Source organism: Mugil cephalus, chromosome 13 (assembly GCF_022458985.1).
Source record: "Mugil cephalus isolate CIBA_MC_2020 chromosome 13, CIBA_Mcephalus_1.1, whole genome shotgun sequence".
In the NCBI taxonomy this organism is placed as follows: domain Eukaryota; kingdom Metazoa; phylum Chordata; class Actinopteri; order Mugiliformes; family Mugilidae; genus Mugil; species Mugil cephalus.
The window spans coordinates 10064740-10082598 of record NC_061782.1 but is presented as its reverse complement, the minus strand read 5'-3'; the positions used below and the strand labels follow the sequence as shown (position 1 = coordinate 10082598).

Genomic DNA, 17859 nt, shown 5'->3' with positions numbered 1-17859 from the left:
ACATCTACCTCAGATATCACAGCTACGTCTCCTGCTACATGCCGCATTGCATTTGCAAATCTTTGTTTAGGATCTAAACATATATTTGTCAAAGTGATCATTTGCAGAGCGTAGCAACTTTTTGCTTCATATGACAGCACACACTGCTTCTGCTTCGTGTCAGCAGCACTGAGTCAAGACACCGTCACAAGGAGGTTTCTTTGAACAGTGGGGAATACATTTGAATAGATAACACCCTGGTAATAGATCTATCAAAAGGCTGCCGTCCACCAACCTCATCCACCATCAAAAGCTTCTCTGCTAAAAAGCCCTTGTTGTCTTAATTACTGGTAAAATGAAAATAATAAACTCCTAGACAAAACAGTGACAAGTGGTAAGGGTTTTTTTGGGGGCTTGGATGAATGTAAATCCAAAAATAAATCTTCCCCATGGTTGCCAACATAAGAAACACGGTGTTTCTTTCAGCATTTAAAAGATCACAGGAGACTAAACAAACCTCCGCTACTGAAATTCGTATTACAGTTGGCACCTACTGAATGCTGGATGACTCAGTCTATACAATGACTGCCAATACTCAGTTGGCCAGAATTGATCCAATATCCACAACAATCTGAAATCTCGGATGCATAATAACGCAACAATTTCCTGATTGACCTTTTCAAATCACCTGCAATGGGTGATAAAGGTGTCAGAAAGTGCTGATGCTAGCTGCTGTCAAGTGCTGCTCACATCAATAAGGCAGACGCAAACACACAACTAACCTACTGTAATATGGATGAAGTATGGATTTGTTCTTAAGGCAGCGTGGCAAGGAAATCAATAATGAGACGAGGAAAATGAGACAATGTACTATTTTCATGTGATTTACAATAGAAAGAAACAAGGCTCACTAACCTGTGGAGACAGGGCAGTCTCTGGGCGAAGAGTGTGGAGTGGGCTGCTGACCGTAGGCCATGTGCTCTCCTGACAGTCTGATGGGTGAAAGGAGCAGACAGTACCTCCTGCTGAAGAAAGGACACAAATGTCAAGTTGGGAAGCTCAAACTGTATCTTTGCGATAAACACAAGTGGAAACCGTATGCTATTTTCAAAACAGCCACCATCAGCATCTAAATTGCTATCAGCTACAAAGGGGCTTAAAATAATGAGGCGTGAAAGTGGTAGTTGTGTTTTATTTTCTATTCCCATCACAGGCCAGGTCGATTTCATTCTTACAGAGAACAGTGGATGTGAGGTGGTGGAAATACCATGTGAAACTTCCTGCATAGGCTTTTGGAAAGCGCGTAGGGCAGTTCCTGCTGCTGCAACAGACAGCCGGAGATGAAAGAGCTCACTGGCCTGCAGCTGCACTTAAACCGGGATTAGCAGAGAGTTCATTTTCTGCCATCTCTTGAGTTGCTTACGAGTTTACTGTTACTGTATTTAAGGGAAATCAAGAAATATGCTAGCTCTGGTGAGTACGGATATAAGGTTTATGTGCTGGTTTGGGAAGAAAGAAAGATTTTTCACTTCATCTGTTTTTTTTTTTTTTTTACTGTGTGTGTCGATCTTTGCAAAGGCCGAATCTGTGAGTAAGGGAATTTCTGGAATGACATTTTGGCCAGTCCTCACTTTTGGACAGATCTTCAAAGGTCTGTTTTCAATGAATACTTGATTTTAAGGTTTAGGTTATGAGAGAGACCAACAGAAGCGGAAACATGAGTGTGTTCGTATTCTCATTTGTATTAAGATGATTAAGATGTGGGGACCACACGCTAGGAACACGTTGTGAGGCCATTTCACTGGACCTTCAACATTTGAGGGTTAAAACACAACAAGACTTGGTTGGAAGGTAAAAGTCACATTACACAATTAGTGTGAGAGGCACTTAAGATTGTTAGGGGTTAGGGTTGTGGTTGGAAAGGCATTATGTCAATAGAAAGTCCTTTCAAAGATAGAAACAGTTTATATGCGAGTGTAGAATCAAGTGTATAACAGAGAGTCATGGTAGACTGGAAAGACCAAAATACTTTCACCTTCAAGGTATGCTCTCAGACGCTCCCTGTCTCCCAGCAGTGAGGAAAGATTAGATGGAGATAAAGTGGTTTATAAACACTAAGAGCACCTTGACAATGCACACAGGCAGTGCACCCCGTTTACTGCTCACCTTAGACCCATGTATGTGGATTTGTTTAGTCTCAGGGGACCTGATCACAGGGAAATTATCAACACAGACCGCTTAGTACTGAAACACTTCACTAACCTGTTTATGGCTTTCTCCATTATGCGTTTACAATAGGAAAGGTCAGGCATAAGGATTATATTTTCAAGCCTAGCAGTTATGAGGCAAAGTTGCTAATAATGAAACTAATTTACTCAGATCCCGGTGCACCGAATAAAGCATATTCACATTTTTTTTTAACCTACATTAGTATTTCTAATAATATTGTATCTCATAGACAAGTGAAGGTTTTGTTTTAAACGTTTCTTTAAAACTTGCAAGTGCAATCATGAGAGAGAGCTACAAGAAAGATTATATCTATATTTAAAAGGAAGCGAATACTTGAGAAATATACTTATCAAATTGAACATATCAAGATTGAGACAGTGGTATCAACTCAACATTGGTCTAAATGCTTGACAGTTGAATATCTCTACAGTACAAACTTGAGCTGGATAGTTTTAATATTTAATAAATATATAACCAGCAAACAAATATAATTATCTAGCTATGTGATGCAAAACTTAACTTGGATTTTCAAACTGTCACAATGAATACAAAAGTTCTTGTCAAACCAGCTTTATAAAAGTATGCAACAGAGTCAGTCCTGTTAAGTATTTCCACACAGCAGTTTAGTCACATTCTTTCACATTTTAATTGGTTTGCCAGCAGCTGTAAGACAAATACAAAAAAAAGATGGGCTTGGTTATATGCTCACAATCCATTTTTCTTTTAAATGCCTTGATTGGCCCGATACTGATCAGGACATCCCCAGAGGAAGCAGTTATCCTGGTTATGACCAAAGGAAACAAAATCCACTTTCCAGCTCCTGTGAAGGTTTTTAACACAAAAACTAAACCATAAAAGGAGTTTTATGGGGGTTTCGTGCCACTATTACTCGACTGGGGATTAGTGGCTACCTGTAGTCGCCCTCCGTTACCTGGAAACCTTAAAGTGACCGGGTGCTGGTGGTAGTTTTATAGTTACTGCACAAACCTGATAGTGGTATCAATCTTCCCGTCAAACGCAATGCAAAACAGTAAATAGGCAAATTCACCAGACCTTTCGGATCCTGTCATAAATCTAAGTATCCCTGAGCTCACTCTCAAGATTGCTTCTCCTCCTCAGGGCGAAACAAGGCTGGAATCTTTCCCAGTATGCGATGGCCAAGAGGTGTTGTACACCAAGGACAGGTGACACCAGGGTTAGAATGGCGCTATCACAGGACTAACACGTTCACACAACACTCATAACGACACCATCGACAATTTCACCAGTCATCTGTGTTTGGACATGACAACACGACAGCTCTGTTCCAGCTGTGAGGAGGAGACACAGCTAACCACACAGCCATCTCACTGCCAATAAATTCAAGCAGTATCATTAATTAATCACCGGTAATCTACTAGACCCCAATCAGAAGGCTGGCACGAGATGCCGTGGTGTTGCGGTAATTCTCCAAAGACATATTTACTATGTCCTTTCCGCTATCAGAGCTCCAATCGACGAGTGGATGTCTGCTTAACACCGCATCTCTCTGCATGTTATTACACACACAATTACCTTTCCTTTAAGCACCCTCACTCCTTGGTAAATTACAAATGACTAGCAAGGACAGGGCTTGGATCTTGCCCATTTGAGTCTCTGCCAAGGTAACGGTTAAATATATATTTACACAGGGAAACTATTTTCTTTAAGATGGATACATTCCACAAAATAAGTATGACTGTAATTGGTGGGAAATCCTTACTTCGCTGCATGCAAACCTGCAGAGTTTCATGACCAGTCGAGGTCAAACATTAGCCACCCTGGAGAGGTGCTGTGATAACCAGCACTGGCGACAAATTTTTCCTCCTGCAGCTCTCTGTTTCTACAACCGCAAACAAGCAGAATTAAATCTTGATGAAAGGATTGTCGATGAGAGTTAATGAGAGAGACTTTCCATTGTTCATGACTGTGCTTGACATCTTCTTTTCAACGCAATCTGGAGCTGACTATTAGCCCCCTAAGGAGTCCAATTTCAACAACCGGACACACACATACTCCCACCGAGTAACAGGCAATAGAGATTTGGCAAAGGGCAATATCACAGCGGGACTTTCAAACACAGTGTCCTCAACATTAAGATAGGCAATAGGCAATGGACCTTGGTACCAAGATAGCATTTTATAACACGATTATTGCCTTTTTCTTATCTACCACAAGTCAGACATGTGGCGTCAATTAATGGGAGGGGCCAGTATCCAAGACTCCAGTGACTATGAAAAGTGCCCTCTAGTCTGTTAGTGAGGAGGAGGAACAGCATTCGTTGAAGACTTGGCGATTCAATGTAGGATATTCACTGAAGCATAGGCCTTTGCCAAGCAACCCAAACTGACTCATTCTGGCAGTGAAGTGGAGCTGCAGCTTACAGTTACTGAGTAATATGGCTATATTCGTTAGTAGGCTAAAATAAGACACTACTACATTTAACTTATTGTGCAATAACTCAACCAAACCATAGAAAATAAATACAACAACAGTGAATTTAACCCCTTTTTCACGCTATATTAATATTCACATAAAATTGACTAATGCGCTGCAGGTATTCTTTGAAGACTATGATTCTAATTTAATATGATCGGAGCTTAATAACTAAAATGATGGAGGGAAACCGAGCAATTTAAGTTCATTTTACGGTCAATTTATGGTTCCAGATTGGTGTGAATTTGGATAGTACAGGACTGGAAGACCTAAAGACAGACTCCCCTGGGTGACGATGCTATATCAGATGCAGACTGGTTATAAGTATGACTTGAACTAGAAAAATGGATGGGCACGTATCTACAAATGTAGCATCAATCCATGCTTGAGAGATTGTACGGGCTCATATCCCTTTAAAGCTTCAGACCAAGTGGCAACCTCTAGGGCTGTAAAATTAAGCCAACGTGACAAAAGTTGCTGTAGTTCCTAAAATGGCCACTTGATTCTGACTCAAAATGCGAGTCAATGTCCTTGCATCTAGAATCTAAAATGTTCAACTTTATGGAAAAAATAAATATGAGTGCCTGGTACAAAACAAAAAACAGTTGCGGGATCTATAATTACATTACCAATTCATGACAACAAGTTGAATTCATTTATCTTTCTAGAGACACGTGGGTTAGCTGGGAGCTAAGCAGAGTTGCCAAGATGGCAACAGCATGAGTCACCACACTCAAGTGGGTATCGCAACAGAAGGCTGGGGGATCTTTAAACAGTCACTGCTTTAGACACAACTAGACATGAATGTAAAAAAAAGTATTTTAAAAAAGTTAACTTACACGCAAATTGCTCTAATTTAAAATGTGACTTTTTTTATTGTTTTTTCCTGAGGACTCCAGTTCTACATGCACCTTTACAGGGCGTTGCTGAAAACAGTTGCCGTGACCTCTCTGCTCCACAAGGCCCACGGCTCAAAGAGGGAGGGCTCCATCTATTTCTGTTGATTAGATTGCCACAGAGGACGACAGCTGCACTCTCTAGATACTACGTATAACAAACCGTGTAGGATCACGCAGAATATATGCAGTCTCAAAACACACCACTTCGTCCTCCTGATAGAAAAGTCTCCAGCTGGTTAAGTCCCAACTGACTGCAGCGCAACTCCTGGATAAAACACAATAACCAACAAACAAGTGGGGAAAAAAGACTTGTTTTCTTGCTTATGAAGCAGCAACAGAAATGAGACCATAACATATTGTGACTCAGCCAGTTGAAAAGAGGATTTTCATGTTTTGACTGCATACTTGAGTGAGACATGTTTACGTAGTTCTGAACTGCTTGACGAAGAGCAAAGAAATAAACCCGAAACAATAATTAGCACCATATTTAGTCCCAGTTACAAAACAGAACTTTTCCAGTGAAAGGTATTTTTTCAAAGGGACAATTGTGTCTTCTCAAAGTATTAGACTATTGATTCGCTTTTTGTATTATATAAAAACAAAGAGATTTACCCTGGTCTAGGAGATTTATCTTAAATATTGTTGAGGTATAGTTCCCGATTTACTTTGCACCCCTGACGATGGTTTTACAGCAAAACCTGACGGTATAAAACTGCAAGAATGTCCTTTATCATCACAAGGTCCCAATATAATCAGACGTTAGATGATATTAGATTACGTTAAGTAACATCCACACCACATTACATACTCAAGACAGACACATGCTTCACACTCCTCGTCACGGTGAGAAAATAAGTTCACACTCCCCGACATTTATTGATTTGCTGACTGAATTATGTCAGGGGGTGTTATGAGCACGGTGCAGCTCCGGGACCAATCTCCAGTGATCAGAGCCCTGTCAATCACAAACCCTGCCACAGAGCCAAACTCCATCTAAAGAGACAAACTAGACCATTTCACATGTTCCTCGGATGCATTAGTTTGACGCCACCTGAGCGTTAATCTGATCTGCAGCGACTCATACCGGGTGGGAGGGGGGTGCCTGCGTGAATGCTGAGCCAAGGCCAGACTCTGGCATTCTGTCACCTCTGCGCATTCCCCATGCATGAACTGACTGTGATCTGTAACAGCTTTAATTACTGGAAACGACTCATCAGCAAGCATCCAGAAGACTCAGATGTCTCCTTATGCGAGATATCTCACAGTTCAGACCGGCTAATGGTTATTCTTAGATGTCACGGATGCTAGGTTAAGAGGGCTGCCGTGTAGACTGCGTGTTTTCACCGTCTGCCCAACAGCCAATTAGTCCCTACAAGTAGTTTCTCAAAAATAATCATCTACAGGGAAACAGTTGGCAATGCTGTATATAACCTTGCCATTTACGCCGATCAAATCACTGCAGAGTGCAATTATAACGAGGCTTGATACTCTTAATATAACAGAGACAATACACGTGGGATGAGAAAAAACATACAGTACAAATAAGAATTTCAAATTTTCCTTATTTTTATTATACGTAACGTCACAAACAAGCCATCTAGTTCCTCGATGACAAGTCAGTACATGGTATTTGGACCCTAAGCATGGCTTTAATGGACTGGCCAGTTAATGCAATTACAGGAAACATGGGTCATGCAGATGTTAGAATATGGTGTGTGTTTTCACACAGCGGATCATGTTCCCAGAGGAAGACGGAAGCGGCAGAAAAAAATTAATGAATGAATGAATGGGAAGGTTATATGTTCCCATTTAAGCAAGGAAACAGCTACAGTAGACATAAATACAAGATACTTTCAGAAAAAAAGAGACACTCAAGAAACACGGTGGCCATTTTAACCTAAATCATATTTGCTTGTCCTACTTAATATTGCATGCCGAGGGCATACAGAGAATGACACGAGTGATTATCTCTGTGCTTTATCTTACTGCTGTATGGGAAATACTGTTGTTGACATTGGAGACAGCAACGTTTCAGAGAGGCTGCACCAATAGTTTAACTGATTCAGGCTCAGATCTGGCCTTCTCTCCCGTTCCCTTATCTTTCTCTCTCTTCTTCCCGCCTGGTTCATTCACCCTCTCTGTATCTCCAGCAGCAGTAGTAGTGGAAAGCCAGTCAGCCCTAGGGGAAAGGGCTGGCTGGCTTTCCACTGCATGCAATCACAGGCCACGGAAAGGGAAGATGAATATATCGAGATAGCAGAGGAGAAGAGGAGAGTTAAATGAAATTTCCAACACATTAAGCACACCCTGCTAGACCAGGGTAAAGAGGGGTGGTGGCCGCTGAGTGACTGCTGGCCAATGAGTGGCTTATATAAATGGGAGAATTGATCGAGTAACAGGGGTTCCCTGGATGTTACCTGATAATAAGCAGAGATAGAGAGAAAAGAGCTCCAGGGTGGAGAGAAAATTGCCTGTCCAGGTAAACAGAGGCGGTGCAAAGGACCTGAAACTAACCAGTTCATAGGCAAAGACACATACCAGCTGAACCGGACTGTCGGCCTCTTCTATGAAGGACGCACAGGGATTTGGGTGTGGAAGCACATATGTGTGTGGTTGTGCGGGTGTTGCTGCAGGGCTGGACAAAGGAATTACCAGAGCCATGCCGCAGGGTCCCTACGAAATAATATAAACCTGACAGAAGCAGAGAAGGCTGCAGGGTCAGTGTCTGCCTTCACCATTTATCACCCAAAGACACACTCGCACCTGCATGCTCAGCAAACACCAACACTCCTACGCCTCAGCCATTTGTTCACGGTTCACATGGAATATACACATATATGCCTAAGCAGGTCATGGAGACGGGGTTTGCATAAAGTGAGCTTGACAGCTTAGCATCTCCTGCTGCAGCAGAGATGAATGGGTGGGCTGAAAACTGCCTTCATTCATAATGGAACACGGCAACAAAGCAGCTTCATCCCCAGGTGTCTTGAGGACTGCAAGAGCCGACTAAGAAAGGAACACAGGAACGCTGTAGGACAGAATATCTAAACTATTTTTCTGATTTATTGCCTCAGGTGTTACCCAAATAAAGCTTAGAAGGGCTGAGAGAGCAACACCATAACATCGCCAGTTGCGCAGGAAAGCCAGAATGGCCTGGAAATGTCAGGAGGAACACTGCTGACTTTATCGCGCTCTCACATCTCTTGCTGTCCCCCGCTAACTTTTAAAAGGAGGATTTAAGGTCCCGCAAAGAGGGGAGGATTCAGGCGGAACCGAAAATGATGCACGGGATGTGCTGTTTGTTTTATGCCGTACTAAAAGACACTCGAATCCTCCTAGCCACGGAGATAAAGCTGATGATCAGCAGCAGTGAGTGGAAGCGTGGGCGTGAGGGGGAGGAAACGCAGGCACAAGTGAGAGTGAGAGTGAGACTGGGCAAACAGGCACCAGAGAGAAAAGGAGGAACTGTGAAGGAGAAAGATTCCGTCCATGTGCGTTTCCATGGATGTCTGCGAGTCTGTGTTTGTGTGTGATCGTTACAAAGCTCTCATTCTTAGCATCAGTGAAATCCGCAAATAGCAAGAACCACCTACTGGAACTGTGTCACATGAATAGCTGTGTTAAATTATAATACTGGGCCACGTTTTCAGTCGTCTTTAAGAGCAGCAGTCGATAGTAACATTCACTATTTAGGAATAAACGCAAGTAGCACGGGCAGATATTGCATATATTAAGTAAAATGTGGCTCACACACAGTGTTGGTTGGTGAATAAAAAGATGCACTAACACAGGGAGCCAGTAAAAACAGTTTTTTGCTCAAATTTGACTGCAGGTTGTCTCTCTGTACTCGCTCAGGCCACTGAGCCTTTCCCCTACTCCTTTTGTAACACTTCTTATTTTGGCATCAAGGCATCACGGCGGCTCAGGTTTAACTAGAAGCTGAGCCCGTGCTGTGACTCCAGTCAGCTCCATCAATCCAAATTTTACAGGCCTGTCATTTGTCTCCGTTGAAACTGAGGCTCACATATGATCGGTTTAGCGGGATTCCCCACAGGACAAGTTCCCACAAACGAGGCACTGCTACATGACCGGCGCACAAGAAGCCATTTATCCTGGCTCTTTAACCAAATGGCCACACCCACGCAGAAACAGAACCAGTCGGCGATAATTATAACCGTGTTACATACCTGGACTACTCCTGTATACCCCCACCTTTGTCCTCACTGACCAGTGAATTCTAAACGCTATGCTCGAAGCCGCGAGGATGACATCTAGTTCTCAGGACAATAATGGTCTGGCTGTGTAAATCACTGACGTTCTAAAGGCAAAAGTTATATGTTTTTAAGGGTTAAAGAGCTACCACATCACCCACTGCTTCCCACCCACGCCACTTGACTGAAAGGCTTGTGTTCTCACCTGCGGTACAGCGTGTCCTTCGACTCATTATAGCAGACTAGTCACGGCTATGCGAGGCGAGCTTCTGTATCATTATCGCAGCACATCTTGCTACACAACCGATGGCCGGTGTTAGACATCCCGAATGCGAACTCAACACTTTGTTTCTCTCATCCACGCCGCGTTATTTCTCATTAGCACGGCTGCAAAGCTTTTAATGTGAAGGAGCTACTGGAAGGCGCGTTAACGAAACCGGTCCAGATCTCGTTTTAGTCGTTAATGTTGGAACGATAAAAGAAGATTTTAGGACACGATGAAGGAATGTGGGCAACAGCTACTTGGTGACACTCAAACTCTTCTTACAATGTCACCTATGCGGACACCCACGTGTGATAAAACTATAACAACTTCCTTCTCCTTCTATATTTTCATAGCAGCAGGGGCTGGAAACCTTTTGCTCCATTAGAGACTAGAAAACACAGCAGTCATGATTGTAATCAATGAACTGCAGTCTTCTGAGGAAACTGACTGCTGAGCCTGACCTACTGCTACTGCTGGTTGAGATATAAAAAAAATATATATATTTTGTAGTAAAATGTCAGCTGAATAGTTAGGATTTAATTTTCGAACCAAATTGTAATAAATTAGACTCTGCACTGTCTGCACAGATAAACGGCGCACTATATCTTCCCAGACGAGGTGATATTAAGAATGGGTACATCATTTGTCATCGGTAGGAGCCAACAGAGGACTGTGGGATGGATAACCTTCAATTCTCCGTTGGAAAAGGAACATTTTCACAGTGCACGGTGTTACCCAGGCAACAGCAGCACCGGGACTGTTGAATAGGTCCGTGAACCTGCACATTTGCTATTTGATTCTGTTGTGACCTCAGAATCAGTCTCTGTTAGTCACGTGAACTTTGTGGTTGTATTTTTTATTTTTTTTCCCCTCACATACTCCTCACATGCCGGTGTAAAATACTCGGATTTACAAGCCAGCTCAAAACGTTGTAACTCTAGAAGCGCTGCCTAAGGCGGAAATGGCCCCTATCCTGAGTTTCTCCTGCCTATCATAGAGAGACTCCCAACCTTCCCCTTTTTTCTTCTCCCTCCCTCAAGTTCACGCATGGGCCGGGATTTCCCCAGAGTTCGCCTCAGGACCCAGGTTCGTAAGGGGGTCTGGTTGAAAAGTTTGAAAGCTCAGCTGATGGGGCACCACTGACAGATGCTAAGCTCAGCTCTTCTGCCTCCTCACTGCTTAACCACTTTCCCTGGGAAAGCCACACTCTTGGCTGATACCTACTCACTATCTGGATGACTGACAAGCATCAGACAACTCAATGATCTTTCTTTGACAGGTAGACAATTGTCCTGCACCCTGCATATAATAGGGATGCCATGCGTCTCTGTTCCAGCCGGGCAACACAACAGGCAAAACACCACAAATAACACTGTGAGGGAGGCAAATGCATGAGCTGAGTTTTCCATGCAGGGAGAGCGAGCCCCACCCACACTTAGATCAATGCCCCAGGGACAACAGCTGAACAAGGAAACAGCTGAAGCAATACAATTCAAATAATTTAATATAGCAGCCACACGCTGGACATGTGACCGCGCTTAAATACCTTAAGAGCAACATAATGGAGCACTATTACACCGAGGAAAACACATCCACGTGTCTCACACAAGCTGCCAGGAGATTCAGGCAATCTACAAAAGCCTCAGATGCTCCTTCTCAAGGAGACTGAAAATAAGATTTGTCTCAGTGTCCACGGGATATGCTTTGCATGTAGGAGTGTAGGGAGTGGTTCTGTTTTGGTTTTGCATGCTCCCTCTGCGTGTGTGAGGCAGGGTCAAATAAACTTTACAAATAAAATGGTCTGCTAGAGTCTGCCACACGTTGCTTCCCCGGGAAAATGAGGGCACTGCTGCGGCGGTATCCGCAGCCAGCAGAGAGGAACAAGCTTGTTTTAATTTGACTTTCCCCAGACCGCTATGACAATGTCCTGACAACTAGACATGGAATGTAAATACATACTTTTACCAAAACTAGCACAGAATACAGTCGTCCACAATGGCTCGCTAATCATGAAGCCGAAACCCAATGAAAACTCCACGGAAATGCATTTTTCAACAATGTCTCCTCTCCACCATCTCCCCACTCCTATTAATAGAATGGCAGGCCACAAGCTAGCTGGCAAAGGATGAGTAACATTATATGGAAATGTCTAGTATCTGCGCTCGCTCTGCGCCGCCTGTTTCATTCCCGACAGCTTCATTTCAAATCAAAGGGCTTCGAGCAAGCGTTCGCAACAAACAGCTGACTAACAATCCCCGGCGTCACGAGAGAAAAGCAGGTTTGTAGTGTGTGAAGCCGAGAGAAGCTTGTGCGCATTTCAAGCTGTGTGACGGAAGTCCAGTAGGGTATGCGGCATACACATACGCGCGGGGTCATCGCTAACCTTCACTGACAGGAGGGCTGCGGAGCTCGCACCCTGTTGCTTTTTGACCTCCGTGTGTGGAACGAGGACGAGACATCCACCGGCGTTTTAGAGGTCAGCAGATTCTCCCTCAAGGAACACCGTTACAGGCATGCGCGTACATGCACAAGCATTCCAACGACGGATAAACAGACACAGATACCTCTCAAATGTCTGTCAGCGCTACAAACACGGGGGCAGAATATCGATAACAAACCTACAGCGTGTCCTGAACCTATTAAGCGAGCAGCAGCAGGACCGCTGCATCAGTGCATTAAACAACCTCAGCCTGAATACACCACCAGAGCTCCAGGGAATAGTCCTGCCCAGTCGTGCTGATAATGCTAATTAGCATTAGCCTACACAAATGTCAGGCTTATTAATAACATAGAGCAGCTGCACAATAAAGACGAACTCCTACAAAACGCTCCTTCAAACCATGACCGAGAACAACAATCTGCATTTTTTTATTGACAAAACACTCGTAATGTTGGCTAGCAAGAATGCTGGACCGGATTGTTTCATTTAAGCTGTACTTTATCTGTATCTATCTTTTCTTAAACGAATACCCTGGTAATGCTGCGATTCTAGAGGTCAAGTTCCTATAAAGTCGCTAGTGGAGTGCAACTTTAAATATTTATGTGTGTTCTGTAAAAATACAGCTTGAACAGCTGGGGTGGGGGGTGGGGGGGGTAAGGACATCTTAGAAAGCATTTCATTGCACATAATATTAGTAGTGTGCAGGATGAGTCATCAACATTTTTTTTTTTTAATTGTCAGTGTTGAGTGTGCGTGGCATATACTGTACTGCAAGAGAAAATGTTAAATATGATTTTTATTTTTAATTCGGTAGGAATTTCAGGGGTCTTGTCGTGCAAAGAAGAAAGGACTTTAAAAACCGGGCCTCCCATCAGTGACCTCATCAACAATGGATTATAGCAGCACAGCTATTTACATAAGCAATTTATTTACTTCCCCGCGTCCCAGGGGTGACTTTGAGCAGAGGCAAGATTGTATCTCCCACACACTGTCCCCTGCAAGTCCTCATTGACTTTAACATGTAGGAAATGGAAAACCACATTTTTTTTTTTTTTTAGAATAGATAATGATCAAATGACAAAAAAAAAAAAAATGGATAAATGTACCAAGTTTTTTGGTCATTTGAGTCAAAACAAGGGCCAAAACTGCTTTATGAAAACATTATATTGATCAGGATTTTGCAGCAGTGCCAAACACTTTCATGTTATATAGATAGGACTGCCTACAGAACATTCCAATACATTTATTATGGTAAATCAATATCACACTTGCAGCATTGCTCATAAAGTGACAGGTGATTTTATAGTTGAAACTACTTCTACAATAAAATGAACTATTCACTTCGCAGCAGGACAGTAGATAGATGACTGCAAGTCAACTTTTAGTAATTCTAAAATGAATAACTATTATTGAACACTATTTCTGTGCAGATGCTTAACTGTGACACACAAACCAAAAATGTATTACAGTTTAATAGTAAATGAACACCTTCCTCATATTGTGTAGGTGCCTCCAAAACAGTTGTGACTCATCAGAGAATGGACATGGGTCTTCTCAGGGTGTCCTGTGGTGTCTGGTAACATAATGTTGTTCATGGGGGGCTTTGGGTCATATGGGTTGAGGGGAGGGGCCTCTGTGGATCTTCCCACAGATACTTTATCAGTTTGGGATCTAGGGATTTTAGAGACCAGGTCAACACCTTGTGCTGTTCTTCATTTCTAGGTCTAGGTGGGTGATACACGTCTTAGTAACATCCACACGAATGCCAGGTCCCAACATTTCCCAGCAGAATGCTGCATTGTCACAAAATGATGAATGTTTTTCACTTCTCCTGTCAGTGGTTTTAATGTTGTGGCTGATCGGTGGATGTGTAAAGCAGAATAGTCAGTCGGCTCTGCATTAACATATATACATACATATAATATATACATTAACATATTTCCCAGGCCTAGTAACACGTGCACCGTAGGGTTGAAATAGAAATAAAGAATACCATTAAAATGACTGGTTGGCTAAAATGAGACTCTAAAGTGCTAAGACAGCAAAAAATAACCACTTCCAACACAACCCCCCATACCGCACACTTAAACCCACCCCATCTCTTCTCAACTCTCTAGGTCAGGCATGCTTATTCCACGTGTGTTTGCAGCCATTGATCCTATTGTGCCGATACTGAAGCTAATTAAACGAGACAAGGCTCAAAGTCCAAACCCCGAAATAAATTTAAATGTTGCAGTTACATTGGCAGGGAAGACAGGGTTCCTATCAATAGCACATCTGTTAGGACCAGGCCTTGCAGAACGGTTAGAAACTACATGTGCATCCAAAATCTGACCCTATTGATACGACTGAGCAAGTCGTCCCTGACATGTAACGCTTGTCTCGCTGTTCCAGCTGATCATTACAAAATAATACAATGGGACCTGACGGTTTGGAGTCCATTATTTGACAGTGGTATGCATTTGTGTTTGTTTTTTTTCTCCATGGTGAATGCCCTGTGTGTGCTTTTGTCTACCATGGCACCGCTACAATCTGGATAATTAGAGTGCAAACAAACTGGGCGCCAGGCCCGAACGGAGAGTCCTCCATTCTGGGGCTCATTGACTCCCTGGATGTGCTCAGAGCCTGATCAATCTTGGTTAAGTCTCACTTCTTGACTTCTGGTTGCATAGAGAGGTTGTCACAAGCATCATGCACAAAATTCAGACAGTTCATTTCAGACAGCGCGTCGGCTGGTTTTGTGGAAGCACAAGACAAGACAGCAAGTCAGCATAAAAGGCTCGGGAGAAAAGAAACACAACAAGGAGAGGAGTTTTTCACAAAAAAAGAAGAACCAGTTTATAGCAGAATAAAGTGACTGCATACATGAGTGGAGGGACCTCTGTGGATCACACTTGTTCTAGCGCATCCCATAGATACTTTGGGATCTAGAAAATGTGGAGGTCAGGTCAACACCTTGTGCTGTTTATCATGTTTTTTCAGTTGTTCCTAAGCCGTTTTTGTGTGTGTGCATCCTGCTGGGATAGCTGAAAAACCTCGTGTTTGCAGATCATGATCGCATACTTGCTAAAATACTCTTCCTGGAGACGTGTCAAATCTGCTTCCTTCTTTGTGTTGATGTTGGCACAAAGCATGAAGCAGCACTATACATGCAATGCTATGCATGCAAGTTTAAAATAAAAAAAAACAAAATAAACACACGATTCTGGCAGCTGTAGTTAATATGTGCCGGCCATCCTGTATAAAAAGGGCTAAGTGATCCAACACTAAAGAAGTGACAACAAACAGCAGCCTTCTTGGCATCGTTCTCCACTAAGTCACCATGGAGAGGTAACCCGCTCCCTGTAGCAACGACCTCAAACGCAGGCACGGTGTCACAGCTCTTTGTGCACCCAGCAAAGCCCTTATTACACCCTGGCAACCCAACACGAGTGTGTTTCGCCATGCAGATAAACTCACAAATGTATGCAGAACTCCCTCCAGCACAGCTGCCTCATCTGTGCATCTGCGCCTCACAGATCGCCTGGCTTTATCAGAGGAGACACCGGCCCATGCTCTCAAGTCACCGGGACACAAAAGGTGTAACGAACTCGAAAATGTCAAGCCCTCTTGCCATTAACCCAGTGAATCGATCCAGCAGGAACAGAAGGACTGCACATGAGCCTGTGTGCAGAGGGATATTAGAGCGCTATCAGCTTCGTTTAAGTTTATATAGATCCCACAGAAAAAGTGAACTGTGAACTCCAAAATCTAAAGCATGTTGTGTATTCCATTTTAGTTAAACTGTAGCCTAATGGAGCAGAGTGAATGCCAAGTAATGTCTTACCTATCCTTCCAAAAGAGTTTATAAAGAGACTTGGTTATGAGTATAAATAATTTACAGAGTAATTATTCTCAAGCAGGTTGTAAGGATTTCAAATGTGTCGCTTTACCAACATGAAGACATTAATTAGAGTGCAGGCACATCACATTTGTTTCTCAAAACATATATTTAGGAAGGACTGTCCTATTGTTTGCTAGTGATGCAGCTTTCCAAGCTTTCTTACAGCTTTGCCTGTGAAGTCGACCCCACCGAAAGCACCACCAGACAATTCATTTTGGCGTCTGTCAACAGACCAACATTCTTCACGTTTCACTCCATATCGCTGTGCTTGGAGCAACTAGGATTCCACTGAGCATCGCCATAACTCTGGATTTGACGGATTCAGTGTAATGCAAAGTTAGAAATCTCATCTGAGGGCCACAAAGTGAGACAGATCCGTCGCAATCTGTTTCGAATCGTTTCTCAAAACCTCCCCCTATGTGGATTTGATTTGGAAATAGAATTACCTTTTTCTTTTTTTCTTTCTTGTCAGCCATGTTGACAATTAATCAGAATATAAACACATCGTAGCGTGAAGATGCCTAAAAACCTGTGCTAATTACGTTTTGAAGGATGCCGATATTTACTGCTGTCCTCGCGTTTGGAGCAGCAGTGCTATCAAGCAAACACAATCAAATCTTGATGATCCCCCTTACCCCCCCACCCCATCTGCTGTTTTTTTCTGGAAACAGTAAAATTAAGTGAAAACTTCTTGATTTGCACGCAATAATCCCTTCAGTTCTGCTGGCAGCAAGATGGGAAGGTTATAATGAGAAGCAGCCAATTTCTGTTCAGTGGCAGAGGTGAGTCTGGGGCCGAGGAAATCCGAACATCACAGAATCCAAACATTCCTCTGAGAAACTTTCCAGCCATTAGTCCATCAGTAAAGCAGGACTCATTCATGCATAATGTTTCCAGTTGCAAGTAAGAGCTGCCCCGGCGTTGACAGCTGAGCAAGTGTCTTCCTTTCTTACAGTGATGATGTTCATCTTTCTGCCCTGTCCCGATATGTTTGCTTCTTTTCAAAGGAACAACTGTGAGCTGCAGATAGACCAGCGTCAATAAACCAGTGTAGAAGTAAGTTGGAGTGTCACAAAAATGTGGGGCGGAAGGAGAACAGAGAATATATTGTGGGAATGGTGAAACTCTACATATAATATCCAGTATCTGTGACACCTATCTGATCTTGTGTGTGTGCGGCCCAGAGGTGTTTATATTGTGGCGTTACATGCAAATAAGGAGAGCTTTACCACTGAGAGGGAGGAGCTTACTCCTGAGCAAGCGAGTAAACAGACCTGAATTCTCACAAGTTGAAAATTACACACTTTGTGACTACTCACCGTCAAAAGCCTCTATACTGACTCGGCCTGTGTCCTACTCTGCTGCAGGAATTATTTCACCATGGATGTGTATAAACAAGAGTATAATCGATCAATAGGTCCTGAAGGAGAGGTCGACCCCACCTCTCTCCCTCGCTAATTAGCTGGGAGTCTTGATATTTTGCGGGGCAGAGTTCTCCT

The 17859-nt window shown here is 43.1% G+C and overlaps 1 protein-coding gene across 1 annotated transcript in view; it reads right to left on the bottom strand.

Annotated features, from left to right (window-relative positions):
* The window catches only part of mcu (mitochondrial calcium uniporter), a 59065-nt gene that overhangs the window by 29200 nt on the left and 12006 nt on the right, over positions 1–17859 (bottom strand). The window contains exon 3 of the mRNA XM_047603572.1: positions 895–1004. Within this exon, the coding sequence (XP_047459528.1) occupies positions 895–1004 (110 nt within the window). The remainder of the gene's footprint in view (positions 1–894; positions 1005–17859) is intronic.